At 34.3% G+C, this 15,788-nt stretch overlaps 1 protein-coding gene across 1 annotated transcript; it reads left to right on the forward strand.

Annotated features, from left to right (window-relative positions):
- The first annotated feature begins 555 nt into the window (after positions 1–555).
- LOC120084681 (Got1/Sft2-like vescicle transport protein family) lies at positions 556–12,948 on the forward strand. The gene is made up of 4 exons (XM_039040489.2): positions 556–1,135; positions 10,063–10,330; positions 10,432–10,536; positions 12,512–12,948. Exons 1-4 carry the CDS (start codon positions 927–929, stop codon positions 12,620–12,622), a joined length of 693 nt encoding a protein of 230 aa, XP_038896417.2. The 5' UTR covers positions 556–926; the 3' UTR covers positions 12,623–12,948.
- The last annotated feature ends 2,840 nt before the right edge of the window (positions 12,949–15,788 follow it).

Below are 15,788 nucleotides of genomic sequence, written 5' to 3' on the forward strand. Positions count from 1 at the left end.
ACATGATATTTCAACAAAGAAATTTAGTTTGTCAAATGAACTTGATTTTGTATTAATTTAAATGTTAGGTTACAATCTTTATACTCCTATACACAATTGCCTGAGCATTGGTACTCTTATTCTCAAGCAAACTTGGATTGTTGACCTTATACGTTGGATTGACTTCCTAAACGATGTATGCTTTATATAACTGTAGACCACATAAGTGCGATTGAAGTTAAAGTCTATTTTGGTCACTCAGGAATCTTCCATCTTCAAGAGCTTAGATAGCTTGATTATTTGTTTATGAATTCTCTCTAAGTTCTTGTTAGAAGTTTCAATTTTTGAATATCTTGAACACGTGTGCTAAAGATATATTCTCAAAATTAGATTTTTTAGATTTAGAAATTGTATGATCTTTGGAGTGGTTTTAGACCTTAAAACCGTTTTCTCCTCCAAAGTGTTTTTTTAATAAGTTATTTTCTAAATTCTCTCTAAATTTTTCTTAAGAGTTTTCAACGTCTAAATAGAAGGAGAATTCATCTATTTAATTAGAGAATTGGACTGTATAACATCAATTAAGGTTTCATTTGAGATTTTGGCTAAACTCCATTTCAATGTGACCTTTTTTTCCCCCCTATATCCTAAGATGCCCTCACGGCACATTTAATTACAATGTAATTAAATATTTCAAATCAAAGTTCAAATAGAAGAAATCTAAAATGAAAATGGTTTTTTTTTTTTTTTTTTTACCATAATTTGGGTTGTTGCACTTGTTTCCCTTCATTTCGAAGGTTTCTTCTACAGTTCATTCGAGAAAACAACCAAAATCGTTCGCTTCCAGAATCCAATTTCAAATTCCCAAATCAGAGCGCAACGCCTGAACCTTTTTTCTCAAGACAATTTGAAGTTCGATTTATAAGGGCTGTTTGTCTGCCGAGAAAACGATGCAGAAAATGGCACAGGGATGGTTCACGCAAGGGGGTAGTAGTGGCAGTGATAATCAGCTCAAAACTTCCTCTTCCTTGCTCGCTGATTGGAATTCTTACGCAGAATCCCAAGCTGCTGATGATAGCACCTCCAGTTTGGGAATTGGATTCGATCTCGAAAGTGCTGTTAGGTCCGCCAATGAAACTGTTTCAGGAACTTTCAGCGTGTAAGTCTCTCACCGACCCCCATATCCATCTTAGTAAAGAATGTCAAATTTAATTTTGTATATCTTTTCTGGGTTATTTATGATACCGATTTTGGATCATTGCGTACTTGAGTTTTTGAGTAATAATCTGCTGAGTGCACTCATCCATGGCGATAGGTGTTGGGTAAATTTGCTGTAGTGTTGCTACTTGGCTATGTCTGTTACATTTTTCGTGAGCATGATTTGGTTGGCTTGCTACGGGGAAGTGTGGGAAATGTTCTCGACTCTTGGAGGCTTGAGTTGTCTTGTACTGTCATTTGGATATATTGAGAATTTCATTTAAGAATTCTGGATATCTAGCGTCTGAAATTTCATTTGAATTAGAGAGTTAAAAAGGGATCTGAAGTAACAAAGAATGTCACTAGAGGTTGCCAAACACAGCATGAAGAGAAATTCTGTTGAGGCCAAGGAGAATGTAAGTTGTAGATCTTGATTCCAATGTCTTCGGGTCTTGCCACTCTTATTCATCATGGTTATAGATCCTTGAGCTTAAAGGAGATCCATTTTATAGAAGGCTTCCACATGTGAAAGAACAAAGTACAACCAACTGGCTAATGCATCTACAGTTTACTAATGATGCAATATATTTTTGTTTGAATGTTGAGTTTTTTTAGTGGAATATTATGGTTAAGCTGTGTGATTTGATTCTTTTTATGATTACATTTCTTTTTGTATATATTTTTTCTGATTGTATATAACAGTATAGACTCATTTGCACCTTCAAAATACTTCTACAAAAGAAAACTTGAGGCTAGAAATGAATTCGTCTGAGAGCTTCACAGTAGTATTACTTGCTTCAGAAGGAAAGTTAGAACGATTTTCATATTATTTTACATGAGCCCTTCAAATATTCAGATCTGTTTTTTTTGGGATATTGTTCATCCTCAAGAAGTGAAACTGCACTTCCGGACTATCATCTAATGCCATAAATTCTCTCTTTTTTTTGTAAACTCATATCCATTTTGACACAAAGCCTTATTTCTACTCTTTACATTTTCTGACAGCCCCCTTTATTAATGTGATTGAAATGGTTTGCCAATTTACAAGATGACCTTGCTTATATGACCTCTAGACCCAATTGCTCAATAAGGACAAATGTGAGCGAGAATCAACGGCCTTGAACAAGATCTGCTATAACTGTATTCTTGATTTCTAAAGATGTGAGTGAGAATCATAATGAAAATAAATTGGAATAAAAAGGTATGGAATGTGAATCAAATTTATAATATTTTGTTTACTAAAATTATTTCAAAATCATAATCAAAATGAAGTGATCACCATTGTTTTTTATTACTAACATTTGAAGTAAAAATTAAACTAATTTGAGGGTGAACAATTTTGGCACTTCCCTCTAGATTTGAAGTCTTTGTGGCACTTGATCTTTGTTAAGATGGATGGGGCAGCGTTTCAAGGAGTGGGATTTTGAAATTGTTGATGATAGGAATGTCAGAATCCTCATAGGGCTATTTCTTGCCTAGGTTCTTAAGTTCCATCCACCACAGGATTGAGGATGAGGATGATAGCTGAGTTTGATATTGAGAAGATCATTGGCTTGGCCGCAGTTGTTTTTGCTTTTTTTTGCTTGGTTATTTGATTTTTATTATGCTAGGAATGCCTCTGTGAGGAATTCCTTATAATTTGTAATGGAAGAATGGAAATTGCTGGGTTTTTTTTTTTTTTGAAAAGGAAACGAGTCTCTTTATTAATAAATTTAATGAGATAAAAGCTCAAAGTAGAGGAGGGTTATACAATGAGCATAAAAACTAGGGTCTCAAGACATACAAGAACAATTTTGGATCATTTTACATGGTCTAGAGGGGGTAATAGCTCTTCTCAATCCTTAATTGATCGTTTCTTCGTTAACAAAGAGTGGGATGATCTTTTTGCCAACTCTAGGGTCTCAAGACATACAAGAACAATTTCGGATCATTTTCCTCTCCTGCTTGAAGCTGGTGTGATATTATGGGGACCATCTCCTTTTCGATTTTGTAATAGTTGGTTACTTCAAAAGGGCTGTTGTGATCAGATCAAAGAGGCAGTTGCTGATTTCAATGTTCAAGGGTGGACTGGTTTTGTTATAGATACTAAACTTAGACAGATTAAAGATGTGGTGAAAGTACTAATTTTGAGTCTGAAAGAAAGAAGGAGAAAAGTTTACTGTCAGAAATTGATTTTTTTGATGCTAAAGCTGAAGCTGATGATATTTCTGCTTTGGAAATGAATATTAGAGCTGCTGTTAAAGAGGAATTGCTGGACATATACCAAATAGAGGAAAGAAATTCAAGTAAAAAAAGTAAACTAAATTGGCTTAAATTGGGGGATGAGAATTCTAGTTTCTTCCATTGATTCTTGGTTGAAAAGGAAGAACCTTATTACAGAGTTGATTTCCAGCAATGGTTTTCCAATCTTCTCTTTTTGGGAAATAGAACAAGAAATTTTGGGTTTCTTCAACAATTTATATCAAAAGTGCCCTGATTATCGGTCAGTCCCCTTAAATCTTCAATGGACTCAAGTTTCTTCAGCCCAAAATCAAATTCTCAACGCTCCTTTCTCTTTAGATGAAATTAAAAGAGCCGTTGGCTATATTGGGGAAAAACAAAGCTCCTGGTCCAAATGGGTTCGTGGTGGAGTTTTTCTTGAAGAATTGGGATATTTTCAAAAGTGATTTTTAGAAACTGTTTAAAGAATTCTTCAAAAATGGCATTTTAAATGCTTAAGGAGAACTTCATTTGCTTGATACAGAAAAAGGGGACAGCAGTTTTTGTGAAAGATTTTAGGCCTATTAGCCTAACTAATTCAGTTTACAAGATTGTGGCAAAGGTCTTAGTAGAAAGGTTGAAAAGAGTGATGCCAAGTATCATTTCTCTCACTCAAAGTGCCTTCATCAATGGAAGATAGATTATAGACCCAGTGCTTATTGCAAATGAAGTAGTGGAAGAATATAGAATTAAAAAGAAGGGCTGGATATTAAGACTTGACCTAGAGAAGCTTTTGATCGAGTAGATTGAGATTTTTTAGAAAAAGCGTTGAATTTAAAAGGCTTCACTGCTAAATGGATTCAATGGATCATGGGGTGTGTAAAAATCCAAAGTTTTCAGTCTTTATTAATGGAAGGCCATGTGGAAGAATTTTTGCTTCTAGAGGTATTAGACAAGGAGATCCTCTGTCTCCTTTCCTTTTCCTTTTGGTTAGTGAACTGTTGAGTGTCCTTGTTGATGTAATACATGAGAAAGGGGATTATGAAGGCTTTTTTAGTTGGCATGGAAAAAGTTCATGTTTCAATCCTCCAATATGCTGATGATACATTACTATTTTGCAAAGATGATGACAAAAGTTTGAAGGCATTAATTAATGCCATTGATTTATTTCAATGGTATTTGGGACAAAATGTTAATTGGGAAAAATCTGCTTTATGTGGAGTTAATATTGATGAAAAAAGGGTGCTGGCCACTGCTTCTAGTTTGAATTGCAAAACAGAAACATTACCTTTTCTTTATCTTGGTCTCCCTCTTGGAGGGTATCCAAAAAATGTTTCTTTTTGACAGCCGATAATTGATAAAATTCAGAAAAAGTTGGATAGATGGAGGGGTTTTAATTTGTCAAGGGGAGGTAAACTCACTTTGATCAAGGCAGTTCTCTCAAGTATTCCAATTTATTACTTGTCTTCTTTTGCAATGCCTTCAAAAGTCATCTTAGAACTAGAAAAGATTATGAGAAAGTTCTTTTGGGAAGGTTCAGATGGATGCAAGATTAATCACCTTGTCAGATGGGAGTTAGTTTCCAAACAACAAAAACACGGAGGCCTTGGTTTTGGTGATCTAACCTTATCAGATGGAATCTGACCTGTTAACTTGAGCGGAAGCTTGAATTTGAGCACAGCTTGTTTCCAAGAAATCCAGATTCTGCTCTATTATCAACTTGCCTTGGAAATTTTCTTCTTAGAAGTCTCCTTCGAACGCTTTCTTCTAATGTAATGCTTTGGGAATGTCTTGAAAAGGTGCGAAGATTTTCTTACTTTTGAATGGCGTTTAGCCCTTGGTCGAGTCGCTCTAGTCACAGACTTGACCGAGGAGGAGATAGCTGCAAGAGGCCTAATTTTTCATTTACCACATCATTAAATCTTGAAATCTCATTGGGCAACAAAGGTGACTCACCGTATTCTTCTCTTTCCTCTCTAAATGTGACTCTTCATCTTCCTTTGTTGAGTTTATACCAGACTTGTTTCCCATCGCTGAGTCTTTTGCAGTGGGAAGAGATTTCCGATGAGAAGAAGGTGAGTCTCCGGCCAACTTCCCATGATCTTCCTTCATATTGAGAGCTGCAGAAGGATTCCTTGAGACTCTTGGCTTCGATTGAACCGAAGTTAGAAAGGCCCATTCTGGCTCCAAAACGTTCGAATCAACCCCTACATCATTTAAAACTTGATTTAATCTTGCTAAATCTATCGGGTTTGAAAAAACTTTAATGAATAAATCTCCTTGGACAACTTTAGGTTCTTCAAAGAGCTTCAATATCCCCGAAATTAAGGAAGAAATTACCACGATTTTCATCTCTCAATTCAACATTTCCCGGCATATAACCGCATAAATTTTGTCTAACCTTAATCTTAGCTTCCGAGCAGTTGATCATGTTCAAAGTATCTAGTGAAATGCTTTCAAGCCCTCCAAAATAAGCTCCTATTGCGTTAAAAACGCTATTGTTCCAATAATCAAGAGGCAAATTTTTTATGGAGATCCAGCCACCAAAACCTTTTACTACTTCTGGCCCACTGTGTCAAGCTATTCCATTTTTCGAAAAGAAGATGAAAAGGCCTGAACATCTGTCACTTACTCGGATTCTCAACCATCTCTTCCAGATTTCCTTAAGGGATTCTAAAAAGTGCCTTGTCTGCAAACAGAGGATTGATGATTACCCTGGTTTGAAAATAGTCCCTCCAAAATTTTTGAAAAGTCCTTCCAATCATTAAACACAAACAACCTTGATATAACCCACAGACTACTAAAATCTTCCTTGAACTCAACATTACTTTTATGTACCCAATAGGAGGATATGCTCTGTTTTATCGAAAAAGGAATGCTCTATTTTACTAATGCAGAAACAGGGGCCTGATGCTCCTTAGAAGTTGGGTGATTACTTTGAAGAAAAGCTTTTGTATCCTTATTTAGATATTCCATCACATTCACCTTAGCATTTTTTTGGAGGCAATGCCGGCAATTCAACCAACTCTACCCTCATCGACTTCCCAACCATTTCACCTTTTGTCCTAGTTAAAAAACCTTTCAGCATACCAGAGAACGACATCCAACCCTGAAGCTGCAGACCCATCGGCACATGAATAAATGATCGACCATCGGAAGCAGGCCAAACAACACATCTCATCACCCACCCTGAGATATCTTTCAATTTTGAGAGTTTTACAACCCCCATGTCATCTTTAGCTTTTCGAATAAAGAAGTTAGTGACTTACCCTGAAGTAGTTCTGAAATCCAATCCACAAACCATTCCAGGTGAGCCTTTGCCAAAGGAAGAACCTTTTTAAACTCCACATCTTCCACAAAAATTTTCCTTCGTCGAACCATATGCAGAAAAAAACCATTCACTTTGCAACTTTGGATTTCCATTCTAAGATTTGATAAAGGGACGATGGAGCAGGGATGGAATAAAATTCTGACCAGAGTGCTAATGATCGTTTAGATTTTTATTTGTCGGAGAAGAGAAGGTGAACAGAGATTAAGAGGAGGGGAAAGAGAGGAGAGCAAACCTTTTTGGCTTTAGATTTGGGAAATTGCTGGTTTTATTTTGCACTTTGTTGTGTTTCTATGGATTTCGCTTTGATCCTAGTGTTAATAGAGTGAAAATTTTGAACAATGGGTTCTTTATGTATTTTTCTTGCAAAATTTTCTTTTCCCTCTTGATATTGTCTCCATTTTTTTTTTTTAACTTTGAACCTTTCACCCAAAGCCCAAGGCCCAACCCTCTACTTGGAAGGGGCAGGCCAGAGATTATCCTGGAAAGACCATACTCTGTGGGCTGGACCAAGCTCCAACCACTTTCATGCCCCGTTCGGGTTACAAGCTCGCACTACTTAGCTTGGCATATTGTCTCCATTTAACCATTCTCTTTCTTATGATGTTATGGAAAGGTAGAATTCCAAAGGAGTTTAAAGTCTTTTCTTGGTTGGTTTCTAGATGGAGGATTAACATCGTGAATTTCATCCAGAGGCCCTCCTGATGTATTCAGTAATACCTCAAAGGAAATTCTTTGTCAAAGAATGCAGAATCCAAAACTGGAACCAGCAGCCATTTATATAGGCTGACATAAACAACCTAGGGGGGGATCGGTAAAAACAAATAACTAACTAACAGCTTATAAATAAAGCTGTAAAAATACTACTAAGAAGGGCGAAACCTAAGGACAAAGAATTATCCAACTTAATCAAGAAACAACTCCAAGAAAGAACAAGAAACCCAAGAACAAGCTAAGGACGATAGCCCTACATTGCCCTCTTAGTTGTTTCTTACCCTTATGATGTGTCATGTAAAGGAATGACCTCAAAGATCATAATCATGTCCTATTGGTGTGCCGTTTTGCTAGACTGATTTGGACAAGATTTTTAAGACCTCTAGAGTTGGTTTGTCTCCTCTGAGGTTGTGTTGTATTCTGTTTTATGAGATCTTAATTTACCTGCCCTTTCAAGAGAAAGGTTGATTGTTGTAGGCTGGAGAAGGTTGTTACATGCTAGAGTTTAGGTACTAAAGGGAGTAGAACTTGAAAGTTCATGACCAAACTTGTCTTTTAAACTAAAAAGAAAGTATTTTATAAAAATAAAAGTGGGGTTCTTGAATTTGTGAATTGTGGAGAATGTTATTCCCTCGGAAAAGAAAAAATTGTTCCTGAATCCTGACTTATGGTAAACACTAAACACCAACAATGAAATGCAGGAGCCAGCAGTTTGGAATAATTTTTAACCTATGGTTAACAACTCACCAACAATAGAATGGAGGAAGAATTTCTTTGTTTCCGTTCTTGATTATTTTTATTATTATTATTTTCCCCGATATGAAATAGAGAATCGACAAAAGGAACAACTTAAGGGCAAGGCCGCAAGGTTAGAGAGAACTCCTCCCCAAGGGAGAACTATAACAAAAAAGCCTTCCAATTTTTAATGATAAAGGCCAGGCGATAGAAATACCAAAAATCTTTGTGACGAGAGCTTCACCAAGAGGCCAAGTGATGTATAGTATAGACAAAAGAGTCTCCTAGTGATTCCTTATTTCCAAGTAGACCAGATCGGCAAATCATGGCCTTAGCCGCACAATCTCATCAAACCTTAGCCTTTCCTCTGAAGCAAGTTCTGGATAATCCCATCCTTCCCGTTCTTGATAAGTAGATATATCTTAGTGCTGTCATCCGTAATGGAAGATTTTGTAGCATTTTTCAATCTTTTGGAAAGAACATGTTGAATCAGAATCTTGAATATTTGCACTAATACCAACTAATACCCAGCCATAGTCAATTTTAAATGGCTCATCTCAAATTACATTTTAAACCCCTATAATTTTAAAACGTCAGTTTCTCGCATATGCCTCTCGATTACAGCTCAAAATAAGGGTACTGTTCACTAATTTTAGATAATTAGCATTTATGGATTTCATTCAGAAATCCTCCCTAGTCCCTTTTCTAACAAACTAGTTGCTTCCTCTTTATTGGTAGTATGTTGGGCACCTTAGAAATTGACCTATGGAAATGTATATGCTAGCATTTAGCGACTCCTTGTTACTTTGCAAATCCCTAAAAGTAGCCATATTCCATCTCTTTAGTGGCGTCTTCCTGGTCTTTAGTTACTGAGTAAATTGGAAACCTGGCCTGGCCTTCCTTGAATATTGCAGCTCTTCCACCAAAATTCAATAAGCAAAGAAAGGCGTGGTGCTTTTACTAAATGTATTGAAAGCTAGAAGGGCTCATAAAATAAACTGGAAATGGCTGGATGTTGTCCTACATAGTCTGCTAGCTTTAGAATATTGAAAATTTTCCAACCAATCAAATCACTTCTAAGGCACCGAAGCCAAAGTCTCAATTTCCTGCTACTAGAAATGCCTCTGGTCATGTAAGAAACTGGGCAAGAAATCCTTGAATTCACAGACGGGAATGATCAGCGAGGGTAATTTTTGTAGTATAACAGGCTTACCTTCAGGTCCTCCACGCTACAGCCTGCGGCTTCCAGATTCACTTCATTCCAAAGAAAAATAACACCAGCAGAAGCACAAAATGAGTATAACTATAAGGCCATCCGGTAAATACTTAAACTTCTAGAGGGGTTCTAATAGTATGATTGAGGAGGGAGGAGTTCCTCCTCAATCGGCCTTATGGGAAGAAGGGTCGCTTTTTATGGCTTGCTGGGTGTGTGTGATCTTATGGTCTTTGTGGGGTGAGTGGAATAATAGGACTTTTAGAGGGAGGGAGAGGGACCCTAGTGAGGTTTGCTCTCTTGTTCGCTTTTATGTCTATTTGTGGGCTTTGATTTCGAATACCTTTTGTAGCTATTTTATGACATTATTATGCATAGTTGGAGTCCTTTCTTGTAGAGGGATGCCCCTATTTGTGGGATTGGTTTTTGTATGCCTGTGTATTCTTTCATTTTTTTTCTCAATGAAAGTTGTTTCTATTGGAGAAAAAAAAAAAACCTTAAACGTCTTGGAGATTATTCACCAATCTCTAGAAATACATCCGAGAGAACTTGGGATTTTGTCCTAAAGGGACTATTTACGAATTTAAGGATATTATCCTTTATGATGCCTTCTTTTTGCCCTTTTTATTTATTTATTCACATCATTCACTTTGTTTAAGATGTGTAGCTTCTGATTGTTTTGTGTTTAATCCTTGTATAGGGTTTCTAAAGGAGTGAGAGAACTTCCTGGAAACTTCCAATCTGCCACTAGCAATGTTCCCTCAGGAAAAGCCCTGATGTATTTTGGTTTGTTTCTAGCAACTGGGGTTTTCTTTATTTTCATTGCGTTTACCATGTTCCTCCCTGTCATGGTTTTGATGCCTCAAAAGTTTGCCATCTGCTTTACCCTTGGGTGCTGCTTCATCATTGGATCCTTCTTTGCACTCAAGGGTCCAAAGAATCAGCTTGCACATATGTTCTCAAAAGAGGTACCCTTGCTAGATGTTTCTTTTATTACATTTCCATCAACACCCTCTCGGTATTTTAGTTGATTCTATTTTGTTATTTGTTCCTTTGTTTCATGATGCAGAGACTTCCTTTTACGGTGATCTTTATTGGTAGTATGTTGGGCACCTTATACGTTTCCATGGGGCTCCACAGCTATATTCTCTCCGTTATCTTCTCTGTATTACAGGTATTCAAACATAAGACCTCATCTTTCTTCATTATTGTACAAAATTTTATTCCCATCGGCCGTCAGTAACTTCCTACTTCTGAATAATTTATTTATTTTTTATTTTATTAGAAACAATGGTGGTTAAATAATAAGTTTAGTCCTTGAACTTTAAAAAGTATTTAATTGGTTTGTGAACTTTTAGTTTTGTATCTAAAAGACACCTAAACTTTAAAAATGTCTATTAAGTCTCCAACATTTTGAAGATTTTAAAAAGTAGCTGGTATTAGATTTGAGCATTAGCCTCTTTTCATTTCATCAATGAAAAGTTACATTTCTGTTTCCAAAAAAAAAAAAAAAAGTCTCCAACATTTTGAAAAATTTAAGAAGTAGCTGATATTAGATATAAAATTGAATTTTATGTCTAATAAGACTCGGAACTTGCGATTTAGTGTTTAGTAGGTTTATGAACTTTATTAAATGTCTAGTAGGTCAAGGGCAATTAGATACAAAATTGAAATTTCAAGGACATGTTGGACAGAAAATGAATGTCGAATCTATTAGACATTGTTTAAAAATTCAGGGACTAAATAGATACAAACTTAATAGTTAAAAGACCTATCAGACACTTTTAAAGTTTAGAGATCAAATAAACATCAACCTGAAAATTCATGGACGATAGGGTATGGTATGTTGTACACTATGACTAAAGAATTCAACAAAACCATTCTATTCTTAAACCCTTTTATTTTTTTGTTTTCTTTCCATACGAGCCAAAAAGTTGTCCTCACTGCACAATCCCACAAAATATTAGATTTATCTTCAAAACTTCCCTCCAGCCATAAATCCACCTATTGAGGAAAGTAAATGGACAAACCCAGCTCATTTAAGATGAAAAGCCAAGCCGTTTGAGCAAACTCACAGTGGTTGAAATGTGTGATCTAAGGTCTCCCTGTCTTAGTAGCATATAGGCAACAGAGCAAAGAGCCAAGAGTCTAGGAGGGAGCTTTTCTTTGCATCTTATCAACGATGTTCAAGCTTCTAAGATCACTGACTAAAAGAATTTCAGCTTTCCTGGGACTTAAAACCTCCAAATGTAGTCCATGAGGGGGCTTCAACTTTGCCTCGGGTGTTTTGTAAGGCGAACAAAGGCTGATTTTGCTGGAAAACCACCCGAAGCCTCTAACTTCCAATAAATCCTGTCTTGGTCTTTCCTAATTTGAACAGCATCCGGCTTCTCTGTGAATTCAGCCCATTTCATTACCTATCTATAGAATAATCTTCTCTTCCTAGTGGACATCATCCCAACAATCAATCAGCAGCAGTCGCCCCCTTTGCAGCCTTAATGCTTTTCTTTTTTCCAGTTGGTTTCATTATCACAAGGTTGCTCCAAAATTTGCTTGGTTCCGAGTTGTAGAATCCATTTTTAATCGCGTCATTTAGTGGGTCTGCTAGGACTTTGGGTCTCATTCTTGGGTGGGACATCAAGTACATGTATCTCTACCGATTAATGAATTTCTAAATGTTGGAGTAGATCCTAAATAGATTTCACTTCCTCGTAAATTTATCTTGAGTTGGGATCTTTTGGCACAACTTTATCCTAGTTTTGCTGAGACTTATCTAACTCTTTTGTATATGATTATATCCTCCTTGCTCACATAATTCTGCATGATATGCTGGCCAATTTCAACCAATAATATATTGATAGTGATGTAATTAAGGTATTAATGGTATATTAGTAATTAGTTAGGGAATTTGTCATGTTGTTTGGTTACAAATAGAGTGGTAAGTGAATTAGAATTTGAGAGTTAATCTCAAGAAGGGAAGGTCTGACTTCTATCTACCTCAAAACACTTAGTTTATCTTGTAGTTTTGATATTTTTATATTTCAATGAATTTGAGTTCTATCACGTATCTAATATCCATTTCCCATTTCCTGCTTTTTTGATCATACATGACACAATTAGTCCGAATTGAAACATTGTGATTCCTCCAGGTTCTTGCACTTGCATACTATGCTGTTTCATATTTCCCCGGTGGGTCTACTGGGATGAAGTTTCTGTCATCTGCTCTTACGTCTTCGGTAATGAAATGTTTCGGTAGGTGATCTCAACTCCAATGTGGCATTCACTAGGTGCACTGCAAATTTTTCTCCTGATTAGAGATCTATGTTAATGTTCGTAAAGTTTTGGAAATGATCCATAACATGTCGCTGAATGTATAAACCAAAAGTATTAGCAACAGGCGCCATTTTTCTGCGTTCTTTTCTGGTTGTTCTCATCCCCATCATAATATTGACTGAGTTATTCAGCAACTGTAGAGAGGAGGTCCATTAGTGGGACAAAGTTGTGAAGGCTTTGGGGCATTAATGATGTTATTTTCTGCCATCACAATTTGAGGGCAATAGAGAATGAAATTAGATTACTTCATCCAGCTGACTTTCTTATTATATATTGTCCATTCTTTTATGAAAAAGTTACCAAACTCTCTCATAAGGATTGTTTCTATATGAATTGATGGTAAATTGATAACTTATCTATTAAACTATGTTCGAATATAAGTTATTAAACTAATATGGTCGAAAAATTTATTTAAGTTGTAGTTATAGATAGATTTGAATCTCTTATGTTTTTGGTTGTATGATAATTGTATGTTTCATTAAGGAATAAATTCTGAAAAATAAACCTATTTAAATAGTCTCACACATCTTTATTACCAAATACAAACTGTCATCTTATATTCTCAAATGTTTTAGATTTCTAGACGGTAAATTTCATCTGCCACAATTGGAAAATTGCCCAAAATGAGCAAAAACTCTAAAAACTTCTATGAAATTGACCTTTTTTTAAATGATATATATATAATTTTTTGAAATGTGAAATACCTAACTTACCCTTAGTTATAAATGAACTGCTTCTCCATTTCTTTTGTGTTTCTTCTTATATTATCGAAAGATCAAATACCAGAAATGATACAAGTTTAAACTTTGTGAGGTCATTTAAAAGTAAAGATGTTTTAACATTTTGCTCAATATGCATGATTAGAAAGAACAAAAAAGAGTATATAAAATTAGTGATCAATTAGCTAAAATAAAATTGTATTGATTGAGATATGATCAAAATAAAGTCAACATCCGTGCAACAAAAGGCGCTTGATGGCTAAACTTGAGGTTTGCAATCTAGTAGCCTCGATTTTCATACATTTTTTTTGTGTTTTTTTACACCAACTTTAATGCTCAAAAAGCCAAATTTATAAAAGTTTAAACGTGGTAGTCTTTAAAATTAAGATTATTTTACATTTTCTCAATTTATAAACATGGTGGGCAAGAACACAAAAATATGAAAAGAAATGGCCATTTAGCTAAAACGAAGTTTCATCGATGGATATATGACTAAAACAAAATCATAAAGTGAGCTACATAATCGCACATCTCAAGATTAGTGATTGGGCAACCAAACTTGGTGATAGTGAACCTTTTGTTGTACAATCGTTAATTTTGTTCTAGTTATATATTCGTTTTAGCTAAATGAACTATCTTTTTCATATGTTTTTTTTTTCGTGTTCTTTCCAACCATGTTTATAAATTGATCAAAATATTAAAGTATGTTTACTTTTAAATGACCTCACAAAGCTTTTAAACTTAGATATTTTTTGTATTTGATGTTTGTTAATATAAGAAACAACACAAAGAGGAGAAATGGAGAAGTGATTCATCTCAAAAACGTAAAGAAAAACATATTATTAAAAAAGATGCCATTGATAGAAGTTTTCGAGTTTTGGATTATTTTGGGCAACTTTTCATGGTATGACAATATCAAAGTTAATGTGGATTTTTGTGGAAGCATATAAATTTGGTTGAGATGAGTATTGGGTAAAGTGAATATTGATAGAAGAATAATGACAGAAGGCAAGTAATTATATATACAATCCAATAGTCTTAATGGGGAGAAACTTTTTATCCATTTTATTTGGTTATATAGATATATGAGATAATGTCACATTAAAATATTAAATAATAATATTATTTTATTTTTTTAAACTATAATTATAATTTCACGTGAAAAACTTGCAATTTAAATATATATATATTTTTCTTCATCATCTATATAATCACCTTAATCTCTATAATATTATTTTTTGGAAAGATTTTTTTCCAATTACAAATATTAACAATTTTTTTTTTTAAAAAAAAGAATCTCATTATTGTATTTTTAAAAATGATTTAAAGATTTCGTTTTTGACTATCACGTTAAATTAATTATAATCATTAGCAAATTTCAAAAAAATCTAAAATGTCTCATTATTGTATTTTGTTTAAAAAATTATAAACATAATTTCACGTTAAAATCTTGCTATTCATTATTTATCTTGTTAATCTTTATTATATTATCATCTTCTTAAAAAGATATATTTTTTTAATTACAAACATTGATGATTTTTTTTAAAAAATCTCATTATTGTATTTAAAAAAAACCATTTTAAGATTTTATTTTTGACTATCACGTTAAATTAATTATAAACATTAACAAATTGGTCAAAGAGAATGGGTTATAAGAGTTCTCATTCTAAGACAAGAAAAAAAAAAAAAAGAGTTTCAAAAGCGTAGCAGTGAAGACCCGAAAATATTAAAGATATTTGTATTAGATGAAGATGTGAGCAAGTTTTATTGACTTCTTTGTTTTTATGATTTTGTACTCAATTATTTATTTGTATCTAAAATTTTCAGAGTACAAATATTTCACTTATTTTATTTTTTTTTTAAAAAAATTATTCTTAATCATTTATTTATTAGTACAACAATAGTGAAGGTGGAGAATTGAATATTTGACCTCTAAAGACGAAGTGCATGTCAATAGTATTGAGCCAGATTCATTTTAATTATTTATTTTAGTCTTGAATAGTCAAACTCAAGAATAACTTTGGTATCATAGCGTAATCGTTCAAATTCTACACAAAACTTAAACCGAACAGACATTTCTTAATGTTATCATCATGGATCCAGAATGATAATGACTTCTTCATTTTGTAGAGAATATATCCTTTGATAGTTCTTTTCTATTGTATTATTTTCTTCAATTTTTATCCTTTCAGTTGTACTTAGGAAAAAAATGGTTTAGAAGAGATTTTGGACCAGTAATCCAAAGACCAAAAGATTTCAAGCTTGTGAGATACAAATAGGTATTTGTAAAAAGACAAGTAATAAATGAGATTCAAAATATAAAGCAAGATTAGTTGCACAAGGTTTTTCCCAAAGATTTGGTATTAATTATAAG

Source organism: Benincasa hispida, chromosome 9 (assembly GCF_027475165.1).
Source record: "Benincasa hispida cultivar pf3 chromosome 9, pf3_genome.v1.1, whole genome shotgun sequence".
NCBI lineage: Eukaryota > Viridiplantae > Streptophyta > Magnoliopsida > Cucurbitales > Cucurbitaceae > Benincasa > Benincasa hispida.